The 15682-nt window shown below is 34.6% G+C and overlaps 1 protein-coding gene across 1 annotated transcript; it reads right to left on the reverse strand.

The window, feature by feature from the left end:
* Window positions 1–2091: 2091 nt before the first annotated feature.
* On the reverse strand, window positions 2092–7003 carry LOC120116923 (putative metallophosphoesterase At3g03305). Its single transcript, XM_039137304.1, has 4 exons — window positions 6644–7003; window positions 4893–5140; window positions 2805–4358; window positions 2092–2437 (listed from the first exon to the last, which is right to left on the reverse strand). The coding sequence occupies exons 1-4, from the start codon at window positions 6999–7001 to the stop codon at window positions 2321–2323; spliced, it is 2277 nt and encodes a 758-aa protein (XP_038993235.1). The 5' UTR covers window positions 7002–7003; the 3' UTR covers window positions 2092–2320.
* Between the last annotated feature and the right edge of the window lie 8679 nt (window positions 7004–15682).

Raw genomic sequence — 15682 nt, forward strand, 5'->3', positions numbered from 1 at the left:
ATGCGAACTTGGACTATCGCAATACGAATATGTAAATCGCAATGCGATAGTCGAAGTTCGCATTGCGATAGTCCAGCAATGCGAATATGTAAATCGTGCGAACTTGGACTATCGCAATGCAAATATGTAAATCGCAATGCGATAGTCGAAGTTCGCATTGCGATAGTCCAAGTTCGCATTGCGATAGTCGACTATCGCATTGCGATTTACATATTCGCATTGCGATAGTCGAAGTTCATGTTGCGATTTATTCCAAATTCGTTGCGATAGTCCAAAATCGCAACGACTGGTGGTATTGCATTTGTTTCTTAAGAATTTTCTCTAAAAAGATAGTATTCGCGCGGATGTGTCGAAGACACGTATTACCACGACCACGACCACGACCCGACCCGACCCGACCCGACCCAAGACGAGACGGACGGCGACGGCGCGCGAGAGTCCCCCTTGTTCTCTATCACTCAACAAGGAAGTGGGAAAGCCAAGCCTTAAATATCATTCCCAATAGTGTTTCCAATACTATGTGAGACTTGTTTCCAATATAATGTGATTATTCAGGAAACAATTAACAATCATGCACCTTAAAACAACTGAATCATCAACCAATTGCATTAGTATTATACGATTAAATATGTCATAATTAAAAGTCAATCCACAATCAATCGCGGTTATTGCAATTTTAAGCAAAACATTCAAAAATAATATCACTATTTAAGGCTCAATCCCACATAGTATTGGGAACAAGTGTTGGTAATGCTCAATCCCACATAGTATTGGAAACACTATTGGGAATGGTATTTAAGGCTTGGCTTTCCCACTTCCTTGTTGAGTGATAGAGAACAAGGGAGACTCTCGCGCGCCGCCGCCACCGCCGTCCATCTCGTCTCGGGTCGGGTCGTGGTCGTGGTCGGGTCGTGGTCGTGGTAATACATGTCTTCGACACGTCCGCGCGAATACTATCTTTTTAGAGAAAATTCTTAAGAAACAAATGCAATACCGTCGTTGCGATTTTGGACTATCGCAACGAATTTGGAATAAATCGCAACGCGCACTTCGACTAAATAAATCGCAACGCGAACTTCGACTATCGCAACGAACTTGGAATAAATCGCAACGCGAACTTGGACTATCGCAATGCGAATATGTAAATCGCAATACGATAGTCGAAGTTCGCGTTGCGAATCTGAAAACTGATTTTGCGAATCTAGAAACTGATTTGCGATACCGGAGATCGCGTTGCGAATTATCGATCGCATTGCGATTTAGTTGATCATTTTGGCAAATCCAAAAAAAGTTGGTTAAAATCGTATATTATAAGGCATTTTTTGTTACTGAGGTTATTTTCTCAATATATAAATATTTTACAATTTGTAATATTATACAAATATATAATAAGGACAATTTGGTCAAATATACATTCTAATAATCTTTTATTCCTTTAACCAAACAAGGTAATCTTACATTCCTGCTAAACCAACCAAACACAAAATACAACATTCTCAATAATCCTATTCCTGGTAATCTTTTATTCCCACTGGTAATCTTACATTCCGTGAACCAAACCCATTACTAAAAAAGAGATAATAATATAAATAAATTATTCGTTCACTTTCATTCAATTATCAAGTTAAAATTACATTGATATTCAATTCAGATTTGGATAAATTAAATTGAGTTCAATTTGGATTATTTTCAATTCAAGTTGCTTTCGATTCGAATTGTTTTTTATTCGTATTATTTTTTGTTCAGATCCATATCAATCCAACTAATATTCAGATTAATTTTGGTTAAGTCAATTTGTTTTGGGTTTCATATTAAGTTTAAGCCATCATATTCAGGTCTATATTGAATCTTGAATCGAATAAATCGATTCAGATAATCAAGATCGAATCAAGTTTACCCTGTCTAATATCAAACCCCATTCCATCCCTACCTATAACATAATGTTATAAATGCTAACTTTTCTTTTTTTTTAAAACTGTGAATACTGCAAGTGGTTTATTTTAAACAATTTGAGTTAAACCAAACCAAATCTGAACCATATGTAATCTGTCCAAGTATGGAGAGGCTTCAGATATCACAACTGTCTGTCTTCAACTGTGGTACATGTGAAAATTGTAATCAGGACACAAAGGCTATCCAAATAATTTGCCAGTTAGTTTTAGGCTAAAGCTACATTTTCAACTAAACCAGCTGTTGTTCAGCCCACTCGCTTTCTTCTGCAACCATCTTCCAAATACTTTTAAATGTAACTTGAGCTCTATCTACCAAGTATACTAGCAAGAAAAACAAAAACGGATAAGAAAAAACCTAACCGTACTCGTTAATTCCTCTTAGTTTTGTGGATGACAGAAGCCAACAATAGTGGAATTGCAAGAGTATACACTGGAAAATGAAGAAGCGGATTCATCTCATAAGCTTTCATGAGGGATCTGCAACTCTGTAAGGAAAAAATGTGTTAGAAGACAGGCGTAACTGAGAATGAACATGTTTTACAACACCGATAGAGCGGATGGAAAACGGAAAACAGAAAAAGATTCACTTATGACCTTCTAAACTGATTTCATAGTATTTTCCCAGATGAGTTCAAATACGGTGTGCTCCATCAACTTATATTAACATACAGGAAGACATAAATGGTTAACCAACTAAATCATTTACTGCAACCTTTTCAAATTATATAATGAAGCATATGCATTTGTGGAAAAGGAAATCACGTCTATGTGATTCATTGCCAACAGGCCAAATCCATGTATCTTAAAATCCAACTATTTCGATTTTAGACTGATAGGGGTTAGGTCATTTACCTTGAAATGCTTCCAACAGATAACCAAGCAAAGAACCAAAAGAATTAACCGTATCCAATTTGATCTCCTATTGCCTCGGGAATCATATCTAACAGACTTATCCAGTCCTCTGTCGTCATCTTTTTTCTTTCCCAAAATTGATAGAAATTTGTCTCTATGCACAGCTCTCTCAGCTGCCAGAGCTCCGGTGCAGAAAATAGCTGGTAAGACCACAAATACGAGGTGAGGAAGAACAACAACCATGACATCAGGAGATCCAATATAATCGTGACTGCTCTTATCATTCGACAATTTCACTACCCAACCCATGTATGTCATGTATCCCCTATCTTCACCATCTGTAAAAACTTGTCCGGCGAACCAGGGAAACAAAATCAGGTAGAATATGTATCCCAGAAAACCAAACCATGCAATAGGAAATCTGCAGAGCTCTTGCAAAACCAATCCTATGCCACTTATGAATCCTTTTGCAGCAAGAACATTCTTGTAAGTTATTTGTTTCCTTGAGAAAAAGAGAAAAACTCTAGGGATTAGAAGGATTAAGAGTAGAAATGACAGAGCCAACCAAAGAATTGGGTAATACAAGGCTTCCCATTGACAACCCATGACAAAAAACTCCCTCCAAGTCCATGATACTTTAGCATGAATCCCGTTTACAGAAAATGGTCTTCGTTCGGTCTTAGTTGTCCGGCCCATGATATCAGTTGCTTCTATTTGCAGCCAGAATCTATCAGCTGATGGGTCTTGGAATGCTTTATAATTCCAAGGAACCACATAAAGATCTCCCCTGGAGGATTCATCTTCAACCTTGGTCATTGATGCATCCACAACCGTCTCAAGCTTTCCGTATCTTGTATCATAGATTTTAGCCACAACTGACACAAGTGGAGAAACAGAAAACACAAGAGCTCTCACTGTCTCATAAGATGAAGAGAGCATATGTTCACATTCATACTCATGATGTGATGAAGATGTTGACATGAAACGCGAGTCAAGTGGAAATGTTGGTAATATAATAGTCTTTTTGGACCCTGAATTAAAGTCAATATCAGCAAATGAAACATGACCTCTATCAATGGCTAAGATACGCATGGCTCTACTCTTCCTCCAGTCACCCATTTCCCATTCCCAAAATTCTTCAACCGGTGGAGCGCCAAATGAACAATTCTTACAGCCTTCTGATCGTGTTTGATGTAAATTAAACTGGAAAAACTTCTTAGAAGATAGAAAACTAGGACTTGACAAGTGGTGTCTTTTTAAGTTCTTTCCAAATCTTGTATGGAGATGCCCACATACATAAGCGGAAAGTGAATGCTTAAGGAAGATATCGTTCAGGGTCTTTCCAGATTGAGAGGAAGCTGAAAATGATAGAGGAAAATGCCCAAAAGATATCTTGCTCATTGGTTTAAGTGATTGAGAATCCCATTGTGATAGCTCCGAATCTATTCCAGTCAAAAGTTGGTCAGTTGGGTGCCCGAAAAGATTAGTTGGACCTCGTAAGCCAACAGACATTGTGCTGTCCAAACCCACAAACAGATATTTTTGTCTACCACCCTGGGGATGACATAAACAAATAAGATAAATAACCAACACATTTTCCAAGTTTAAAATAGAATGAATGGACAAACAATAACAAGCATCTGAACCTATTTCCTCAGAATTCATAATAGAAGTTTTCAATCTGGTAAGAGATTTTGAACCCATCATCATTCGTCATTTTATATAATGAGAAACGTAAACTGAAAAATTAGAGTTCCATGCACATTTCTCTTGCGGATTTTAACTAATTATCTGCAGGTGAGTGGAGCAAACTGCATCAAGGCATGGATTAAAGAAAATATTTACATATATGAAAGCCAGCCGGTAGTAGTAATATTTACATGAATTTGAAATTTAACCACCAATCTAAAATGAAGCTACCTAAAAAAAAATTAAAATTAAAAGCCAATCGGTCAGGCAGCACAAAAATCTGATAATTTTCAGATATGAAAACAAATGAGGCCTTCTACATCTCTAGTTAAAAATCTAACATTTTCTTTCCTCATAAAATTATAAATCATTTATAAAATGAAAGAGAGAGAGAGGGACCTGAAGAGTGAGTGTGACACTATTTACACGTCCACTCCTTCCCAATTGCCCGTTGATGCTATACTTTGAGTAGAAATCTAATGAGCCACCAATCACTGGTACACCAAAATTATCATGATTCCCTCTAAGATCATAGAAGATGTTCTCATCAAGCCCACTTCTTTTCACAACATCTTCCATTACATTCTTATATTCCACCCATTCATCTTCATTTTGCTTCATTACTAACAAATCCATGCTTTTCCCATCTGTTAGTGGAAAATATATTATTTAAGATGAACCAACCAATGTGATCATAAAGTTGGTCAGTCTTGTGAAGGCGTGCGTTTAGGAACGCCTAGACATCGCAGCTTAGAGCCAAACAAAAAAGTGCTTCAGAACCTTTTGAGTGAAGCATATTTAATTAACCTCACACCTAGAGCACCTAGGCATGCTTCTTTTGTAAGGTAATAGGCACAATATGGTTGAAGTTTTACTTTAATTTATATATGTTATCATTAGCTGTACCATTATTAGCAAGTAGAGTATAATGTCAAACATTTTAACTCCCAATATTTTTACTATTCAACAACAGGCAAGGACCACAAGGAAACCATAATTGGCATGTTTTGCATTATGAATTAGACCATAATTTAGAGTGTATTCTCATAATTATAGATATTAATCTCATTTATATAAACAACGACACACATACAATAACACATGCATAAAAGCATTGTACCTTATTTCACACATGAAGTGCTTTTTTAAAGCCATGTGCCTTATCAATGCAAGTGTTCTAGCACCGACAGCAGGCTTTGCGCCTTTAACAAAAATAAAGTTGGCGAGAACACCATAAACATACATACAAACATATGCAGCGCACTCAAGTCATATTGTAACAAGTTAATGGTGCCAAAGTCCTTGCATCAGCAAGATATTATTATAATAGACAAAAGGGACTCAAAAAAGTTTGAATAGGTATGAGCTATCAAGATCAAGAAAAGCCTATACTATCCAGATTCTGAGCTCTGTGCCCATTTGTTACTTAATTCCAGTGGGGGAAAACAACAGAAACCAAACTACCACTTTCAAAATGTACGTGTAGACGCTTTGTTTTCCCCTTTTTTTGAAGAATGTTATTTTCTGAAAATGGGTACAAATAGAATTATTTAGCACTGATAGCCTGTGGAGTTTCTTCTGATCTCATTTTTTCACTCATGGTGAGGAGGAAACAGTGAGATGCAAGTAGATAGACAAGATAGACAACATTGTGGCATATTGCTATGTCTTTTCCAAGATTCTGCCTAAGCTATTTGCCTTAATAGCAGCAGCATCTACAAGGTAAAGCATTATAAACAGAGTTGGGAAGCTCATAGGCGCACGTAAAATTTCTTAACTGAACATTTCAATTACTCAAAAAATTAAAACAGTTACCAGTTCAATAAAAGCTAACACCTAAATTTCCAGGACACAATATACATTAACAGCTCTTTATCAAATGCTACCTCATTTCGACCAAATTTAATAAACAACCTATTGAAACAATGAACAATGTATTTTTAGATTATTATTTAAAGAATAAAATCCATAGAAATTATAACCAAGTTTCTTAAGAGAGATGTGCATATTACTTCCTTCCATTTCACACCCAAAGTCAACTAGAAGAAAAAGAAACACAAACCCAAAATTCAGGATCATTATTTCTCATAAAAAAATGTTCAAACATGAAAACCAAATCAAGCTAAAAAAGAAAACCCATAAATTTAAACCTGTAAGATCACCAGTAATGAGGACGAGAGAAGGGTTAATCATGGCAAGGGCAGCCGGCACAAGGTTTTTAAAATCGATGGCTCTATCAGGATGGTGAACACTGAAATGGAGATCAGAGAGCTGAACAACCCATACAACTGAATCCGGGCCGTCTTTTACATCTATGACTGTTCTATGCGAAGAAAACGAGGAAGATTGGTCTTCATGTTGAGCATAACAAATGGGTGAATTCAGGCATAAGAAAACCGGTAGGAGAATCAGAATCAGAACGCCCATGTCGCCAACTACTCTTAATTTTCTTCCGTTTGTCTCTGAGAAAAGAGATGGAGGTTTGATTTGGAATTTGGACCGTTCCATTTGATTCTCTCTAGAATGAGCTAGTTCAAAAATACCTGATTTAATATTTGACTCATTGATTGATGACTCAATTAAAAATTAGGGTAAACTGCAAGTTTAGTATTCTAACTATCATTTTTATTTCATTCTGGTCACCTAGCTATTTTTTATTTCAAAATCATACTTAACGTTACTTTTGGTTTTATTTTAGTTACCTATTGTTAAAAAATTAAAGGTTAGGCTAATGTGTCACCATTAGGTAATGTCTTTTCATCATTTAAAAAATAAAAAAATGTCACTTTAGTGTTCTGTTAATTTTTAACAACGTTTAACTAAAATAAACAAAAATATAATATTAGGTATGATTTTTAAAATAATAATCATTGGATGACCAAACTTTAATGAAAGTGATAATTGGAATACTATACGTGTAGCTTACCCTAAAAATTATCTAGCACATTAAAAAATTATATAAAATTTTGAATTAAGTATTCACCTCGTTATTTTTCACAAGTTTACAGATCAAGCCCTCATAAAATTTCACTTAAACAGATACTAGATTACCTTATTATTTGGTTCTTTTTTCTATTTAATTTTTATTAAAAAAATCCTAAGCACCAATTGCAATTCTCAAATTAGCTATCTCCAAAATTTTAATTTTCCTTCTCCGTTCTCTCTCTCTCAATCTCTCACTCTCCCATTTCGACCATCATCTCTCTCAATTTCATCAATCACTTCTCTCATTGTCGGTTTAATGAATTTATTTTAGTAATTAGTAAATATCTTAAGATATACATTGAATATTTGAAAAATGAAAGAAAATATGGCAAGGAAATTAAAATACATTCAAAAGGAAAATTAAATTAAAAATTACAAATATACTAAATAATTCGAGTAATTATTTAGTCTTTGTTTGACACGTTAGGATTAGTTCATGAGAGAAACATTGTCACTGGCGTCGGCGGTGCCCAGGATTAGCTTGTCGCCTGTGCTCGAACGGTCGAGGTCACCATTGATGGCGGATAGTCAAAGGTGTTAACCGAGGGTACTTGGGTGGTTTTTGGTAGTTATTTAATTATTCAGCCATGGAGCCAGAATTTTAGTACTTCTGATAATCACCATTTGCAAGTTATTGTTTGGATTTTATTACCATGTTTACCGTATCGATATTACTCCAAATCCATATTCTGATTGATTGATTATGATATTGGTAAGGTTATTAAAGTGTATTATAATACGAATGCTCTGGAGAGGGGAAAGTTCGTGACGTAGACGGTTGTCGGCGAGCTCAACAAGCCATTACATGCTATTGCTGTGTGGTTTATGGACACACGCCTAATCAAATGACATTGTGTGTCAGGTGAGGAAAATTTCGTTACAGCAATAGCATGTAATGGCTGTGTGTCGTATCTAGATTTTATTACCATGTTTACAGTATCGATATTACTCCAAAGCCATTACATGCCATTACATGCTATTGCTGTGTGGTTTATGGACACAATTTCCTAGACCACAAGCCATTACATGCTATTGCTATTGCTGTGTGTCAGGTGACGACACTCCTAATCAAATGACACCAGTGTCTAGTGGTCTAGGATCAGGTGAGGAAAATTTCAGTCCTTAGATGGTGGCAACTAACCATAAACGATGGCCTCGGGAATCGGTTGATGTGAGTAATGGTGCAGCTAAGACATCTAGTCAGGTTACTAAATCTAGATATGATTCTCTTGCATGAGCTATGAAAGATGCAGGTGTTGAAAATTTGAACATGAATGTGTCCAAATTTCATTGGAAGAGAGAGATCAACATCTAGTGGTGTTGCGACTAGTGGTCGCGATAAAGGCAAATTGATTGCCATCCTATGGATGTTGAACAAGTAGGTTTTGGGAGTGGTTCTGGGCACTCGGTAAAAGACCAGTGGTTGGAGTCGTTGAAGGAAAACATTGTATCGTGGAAGGATAGTTTTATGTGGGGAGGCATCCGTGTGGAATCGATGGTTGCATGCCAAGAAACTAATGTTACTCTACGAGAACCAAACATTCACGGTGGTAATCATGTGGCGGTAACAATCAATGAGGGTAAGCACAGTAAGCGATCGACACTGCAGGGCAGATGTGATTCTACTAAAGCAGGTTTGCTCAAGGGAGCCAGTGAACCGAATTTCAAGGGGTTGAGGCTTAAAAAGCGAGTTATAAACCTATTGGCCGACCCTTAAACTTATTTAAATTAATAATTATCTAGACGTTTCAATAATAATTATACAAATCAAACTAATACTAATTTTATCATTTTAACTTCGATTAATTTTTTTACATTTTATGAATTTGATTAAATTTTTACATTGATAAATTTTTATTATATTTAAACATTTTTTACGTTAAAAGATAAAATAAATAATGTTAACGTTGTTAAAAAGATAATAATGATGGGACAGCATCATGTGGAGGTGTACAAGGAGATTCACGCGGCAACTGGAGATCCGGCTTCACAAAATTTATAGGAATATGCTCATCAGGAAGCCGAACTATAGGGAATCTTGATTGGCCTGGAGCACGCATTGAATGCCGGAGCACGTAAGGTCGTATTAGAAACAGATTGCATAGAGGCTGTTCGCCTGTTACAAGGAAGAGAGATACGTCAAGGACACTCATCCCTTATGCAACATATAGGTATACTGATTAAAAGAGAATGGTTCATCAGAATCCAGCATGAGACGCGAGATGGCAATAAGCTTGCGGACTTCATGGCAAATCTGGCAACCCAGGAGACTGATTCGGTTAAATATTTCCAGACACCACCATTGGAGGCCACACTGATTCTCCAGAAGGACACTGGAGGGAGTTATTTCCTAGCCTAGTTGAGCACACTGCTCGTTCATTCTTCAACAAAAAAAAAAGATAATAATTGATGTAAGTTTAACATGTGTTTTTATAGTTAATTTAATTTGAAAAAAAAACGAGGAAAGAAAATTCAAAAAATAAATTGATTTTTTCTTTTAAAAAAGTTTAAGAATAAAAAATTATAATTAGACTTAAAATATCTATTATCTGTCTATCTCAATTGGATCTTAGATGGACTAATTTTATTATTGCAAATCTAATAGGCTATGAATTCAAACTTGTGTAACCATATCATGACCCTTGAGGTATAGGCAATACATCAACTATATATCATAATTTTTTGTATTATTTGAATCATAATTAAAATTTTAAATTGGCACGAACCAAGCTATTTCAATGGTTAAGCTGATGATTGTTTTCCTTAGAGGTCTTAGGTTCTCAGAGACTAAATATGGGTGTTTATGCTTTCATTGTCAAATGCTTGTGAATCTTTAGTACATATAATACCTTATAACCATACTAAAAAATTAAATTGGACATTTCATAGTCACAAGAAGCAAATACATCTAATTTTCAATCGTGGATTGAATGATTATTCCTGAACTACAACAAAGGTACTTATAACACTTTCGTTATCAATATATGGACTTTGTTAGGGGTGAGTGTTTGATCGAGGTGAGTTAAAAAAATCGAGTTATTCGAGTGAACTAATCCTAATGTTATATATAATTCAAATTTTATTTGAAATTTTTTCGAGTCGAGTTGTTCAAGTTTCTGTTTAAATTTAATTATAAATATTTACAATATTATGGTATAATTTTATTCCAATTTAAACGATTTTCTATAATCATATACATACATATTTCTTCACATTTTTCATATGTGATATACACATGTCATATAGAATTGAGGCATTTGACTCAAACTTGAAAATCAATATTCTAACTATTAAAAGTTTTAAGTTATTCAAGTCACTATTCGAGTTATATTTTATAACTCGATTTGAATTTGAAAAATTTTCAAGTGGAGTTTATATTATTACGAGTCGGAAACAAATTTGTGGTTTAGCAACAAAGGTATAATGTTGATAAGATAATTCTTTATCTGCAACCATCATCCTCGTATATAATATGAAACCAATTTAAAAGTATGAAACTAAAATAAAAAATTAGTATACATAGTCTAAATTTATAACTTATAATATAATACATAATGATAAGCTACAAGATTGATCATTTACGTTTAAGTTTTGTATATTTTTTCTCATTGAATTTAAAAATTTTAATATTTGATCACTTTCGCTTTTATTTAATTAAGATGTGGTCACTGAAGGTTAAATGTCATTAGACTTTTAACAAATTGTTGACATGACACAATGAATATATAAAATTAAAAAGGATAAACTACATAAATAATTACTAATATTTGAGTAAATTTTAATTTCTCTATTGAATTGCATCAAACCCCAGGTGTCACTCTTTGATATCAGCGACTGTGACTCTCCATTGTTACTAAGTGCTTTGTCTGATTCTCTTCTAAGTATTCATCTATTTATTATTTTTTATTTTATATATTCACCGTGCCACGTCAAAATTCTGTTAAAACTTAAGGTGTTGACAGGTTTAAATTTGGTTTGATATAATTCATTAATTTGATTAACAATCACAATATTGTTTTGCGATTAAAGTGTTTAGTTGCATGATTACATCATGACAGTATAGATTTATTAATCATGATTTATGTGTATAATCCTGTGTAATTAGATTACATTGTTCAATGCGATTAAACTAGGTTTTGGCTTGTTCAAAGATTTACTGATGAGATTAGTAAAATTGAAAATTTTGGGGCTCAAATTTCATTGATTACAACTAGTAATGGGAGAATCCCTGAGGCATAATTTACAAAATTCAAATTCACAAATCAGAATTTTTCAAAAAATTAAGCTAACACAATCTCGAACTAGCGAATCTCATATGAACAAACATATGGATCATCTCAATAATGACTCTTATTAAAGCTTGATATGATTGTTTAGAATTAATATGACACTTATCTTCATAGGACATTCAACTGAGGAATATTATTAGGAGCATCAAAGTACTAATTTAGAAAAGCCGGAATGATATTCTCTTATCAAGGTAAGGAAAAGATCTATTGGATTGCATACGAACATCGTCTAAAGATCACAGGTAGAAAATCTTCACAACTGAGGAGGCTTCCACTTATTGGATTAACGAAGCAGTTTATTCAATGATTCTAGATTTAGATCGAACACATAAGAACAACATTGATGAGATCAACTGATGTAAGGTATTTCTACCTTTGATTGTGGATCTAGTGAATGAGCAACAAACTGCAATAAGATAGGTCACACAAAAGAATAATGGTTAAAGTATGTTGCTGTAGGTGATAAGGGTGAGTTGATTTAGAGTAATGAGTGGAAGGTTTGGTGAAAGCTTTAAGGCGTGGTGATGGCTAAGAAAGAAATTGATGGATGGTTTAAGTGTATCTTGAACAAACAAGGAATAAACTAGGATATAAAGACCCTAACATCTTTCCTTATAAGTTAGTTCAAGGGGTGGTAACAAAGGACTTGACCCCTCTAGTTATATGACAACTAGAATGCATAAGTATCAATGGAAAAGGATGAGGCTGATGCCACAAGCACAATTGCTTGATAAGTCGATAAAGTTCTATAAAGAACTAAGGAAGAGGAAGACCTCACAAGTGTATTGAACAATAAAAGTTGGATGATGTACATTAGCTAAGGCATTGGCTTTATATAGATTTTTGAAAATGAATGGCCTAAAAGAAACATAATGTTTCGGCTAAAAGAAACATAATATTTATTATTATTTATTTTATATATTCACCGTGCCACGTTAAAATTCTGTTAAAACTTAAGGTGTTGACAGTTTAAATCTAGGTTGATATAATTCATTAATTTGATTAACAATCACAATATTGTTTTGCGATTAAAGTGTTTAATTGCATGATTACATCATGACAGTATAGATTTATTAATCATGATTTATGTGTATAATCCTGTGTAATTAGATTACATTGTTCAATGCGATTAAACTAGGTTTTGGCTTGTTCAAAGATTTACTGATGAGATTAGTAAAATTGAAAATTTTGGGGCTCAAATTTCATTGATTCCAACTAGTAATGGGAGAATCCCTGAGGCATAATTTACAAAATTCAAATTCACAAATCAGAATTTTTCAAAAAATTAAGCTAACACAATCTCGAACTAGCGAATCTCATATGAACAAACATATGGATCATCTCAATAATGACTCTTATTAAAGCTTGATATGATTGATTAGAATTAATATGACACTTATCTTCATAGGACATTCAACTGAGGAATATTATTAGGAGCATCAAAGTACTAATTTAGAAAAGCCGGAATGATATTCTCTTATCTAGGTAAGGAAAAGATCTATTGGATTGCATACGAACATCGTCTAAAGATCACAGGTAGAAAATCTTCAAAACTGAGGAGGCTTCCACTTATTGGATTAACGAAGCAGTTTATTCAATGATTCTAGATTTAGATCGAACACATAAGAACGACATTGATGAGATAAACAGATGTAAGGTATTTCTACCTTTGATTGTGGATCTAGTGAATGAGCAACAAACTGCAATAAGATAGGTCACACGAAAGAATACTGGTTAAAATATGTTGCTGTAGGTGATAAGGGTGAGTTGATTTAGAGTAATGAGTGGAAGGTTTGGTGAAAGCTTTAAGGCGTGGTGATGGCTAAGAAAGAAATTGATGGATGGTTTAAGTGTATCTTGAACAAACAAGGAATAAACTAGGATATAAAGACCCTAACATCTTTCCTTATAAGTTAGTTCAAGGGGTGGTAACAAAGGACTTGACCCCTCTAGTTATATGTCAACTAGAATGCACAAGTATCAATGGAAAAGGATGGGGCTGATACCACAAGCACAATTGCTTGATAAGTCGATAAAGTTCTATAAAGAACTAAGAAAGAGGAAGACCTCACTAGTGTATTGAACAATAAAAGTTGGATGATGTACATTAGCCAAGGCATTGGCTATATATAGATTTTTGAAAATGAATGGCCTAAAAGAAACATAATGTGTCGGCCAACACTTGTTCATTTTCATAAATACATAATGCATTAATTAATTAAATAAAAAGATAGGTGTTGGTTCGGTTATATTGAAGAGAAATGAAACTTGGCCGAATAGGCATGTATTGGTTCATTTTGGAGTCTAAGTGAAGAGTTATAACTCCTTGTGGCCGAATGGTTGGCACCCTTTGGAGTTTGCACCTAGATAGTTCACACGCCTTGCACATGGGCTGTTTAGATGGGTGCAACTCGTTCCTTGTAAGCATGGGCCTTCATGCCAATGTAAATGATGATTCGGCTAAGGCATGGTGCAAGTCACATGGCCAAGATATGTAGCGTGCTTGGTGAGTGTCTAGGTAGCTTGGATGGTCACTTAGCTAGCATAGTTAGTTTAGGTAACTAGCTAGGTAGTGTAAGTAGCTAGCTAGGCACCTAATGTCATTTCAGCTCCCTCCTACTCCCGAGAGTCTTCAGTTCATCTTCCAGCTCCTCAGCTACTCTTTAACTGATGTTAGCTAATCTCCAGCTCCTTTAGCTATCCTTTGAATGCATTGAGCTCCCTTATGTGACGGTGTCTTTGAGCTTCCATGAGCTGCCAAAGAGATAATGAGAACTGCCATATGCCTTCCTAGCTTATCACACACCTATGTATGCAAAGAAAACAAATAAATAAGTTAAGGAACTTATGCAAATGAGGAATTAAGTTGTCTTGTATGATTAAGCTATGAAATAATGCAATGAGCTAACATATACTCGATATGAGCTAGATGTATGGATATAAATGAAAGATAAGTAAATAATGATGTGTATGAATATAATATGCCGTGTAAATGTCATGTATTCATATAAATGAGTAATCCTATCATAAGGTGAACATAATAAGTTAAGAAAAGAATAAAATAAGATAAGATAGACAATATAACGTTCATCATGAATATAGCTAAAATAAAGAGATAGATCACAGGTGATTTGTCGTCAAATCGAAATTGTTCGCCTTTGTTAACCTTTGCTTCATGGGACATGATGTTTCTTCATCCAATCCTTGCAATCCTTGATTCTCCATTCCTTCCATGACCTTTTCGAAAGGTGTGTTCATGAAAAGATGTTTTGATAAAGGTATTTCTTTGGAAGGTAACTTACCAATAGGTACATTTTCAAAAGACATCTATTCATTTGACAACTTTTCCAATAAGTCATATTCTTTGGTGTTTTCCTGAAAAGAAAAGTTACATACCTTGAAAGGATTGGCCAACTTGTTGAAATGTCGCATCGCTTGAATTGAATCATCATTAATGTTGTCCTTTATGAAAGGACATCTCTCCTGAATTTCTATCTTCGAATTATCACGTGCCTTTTGATAAGAATCATCACGTTCACTCATGAATAAAAATAAATTTTCCTTTTCTTCTTTTGAATAAGCATAAGGATTGAAGAAATCATTTCCCTTTTCGCCTGAATGTCATGATGTTTTGAAAAAGGTTCAATCTCTTCATTGTACCCGTCCACCTTGTAGGCGAATAGACTTGTCTTTTTGCAGCTTCCCTCTGAATGTGATTATTGTTTCATGGATTCTAAGCTTTCGTGTTACTGGTCCTTTTGCACTTGCTTGGGTGATAATGGTGTCAAAACTATCTTCCTTCCTTCATGCTTGAAGGAATACCTATTGGTGAAACAATCATGGATGGTTCTTTTGTCATATTGCCTTGGTCAACCAAGTAGGATATGGTTGACATGCAATGGGACTACGTTACAT

Source organism: Hibiscus syriacus, unplaced genomic scaffold (assembly GCF_006381635.1).
Source record: "Hibiscus syriacus cultivar Baekdansim isolate YM2019G1 unplaced genomic scaffold, ASM638163v2 tig00110307_pilon, whole genome shotgun sequence".
Taxonomy (NCBI): domain Eukaryota; kingdom Viridiplantae; phylum Streptophyta; class Magnoliopsida; order Malvales; family Malvaceae; genus Hibiscus; species Hibiscus syriacus.

What these genes read in the sequence shown, in the direction of transcription:
- LOC120116923 (XM_039137304.1), bottom strand. Translation starts at nt 7,001, where the DNA reads ATGGAACGGTCCAAATTCCAAATCAAACCTCCATCTCTTTTCTCAGAG. An exon ending in CATTACTGGTGATCTTACAG is followed by an intron (nt 5,141 to 6,643) that starts GTTTAAATTTAT and finishes TTCCACTAACAG; the next exon opens with ATGGGAAAAGCATGGATTTG. An exon ending in GTGTCACACTCACTCTTCAG is followed by an intron (nt 4,359 to 4,892) that starts GTCCCTCTCTCT and finishes TGTCATCCCCAG; the next exon opens with GGTGGTAGACAAAAATATCT.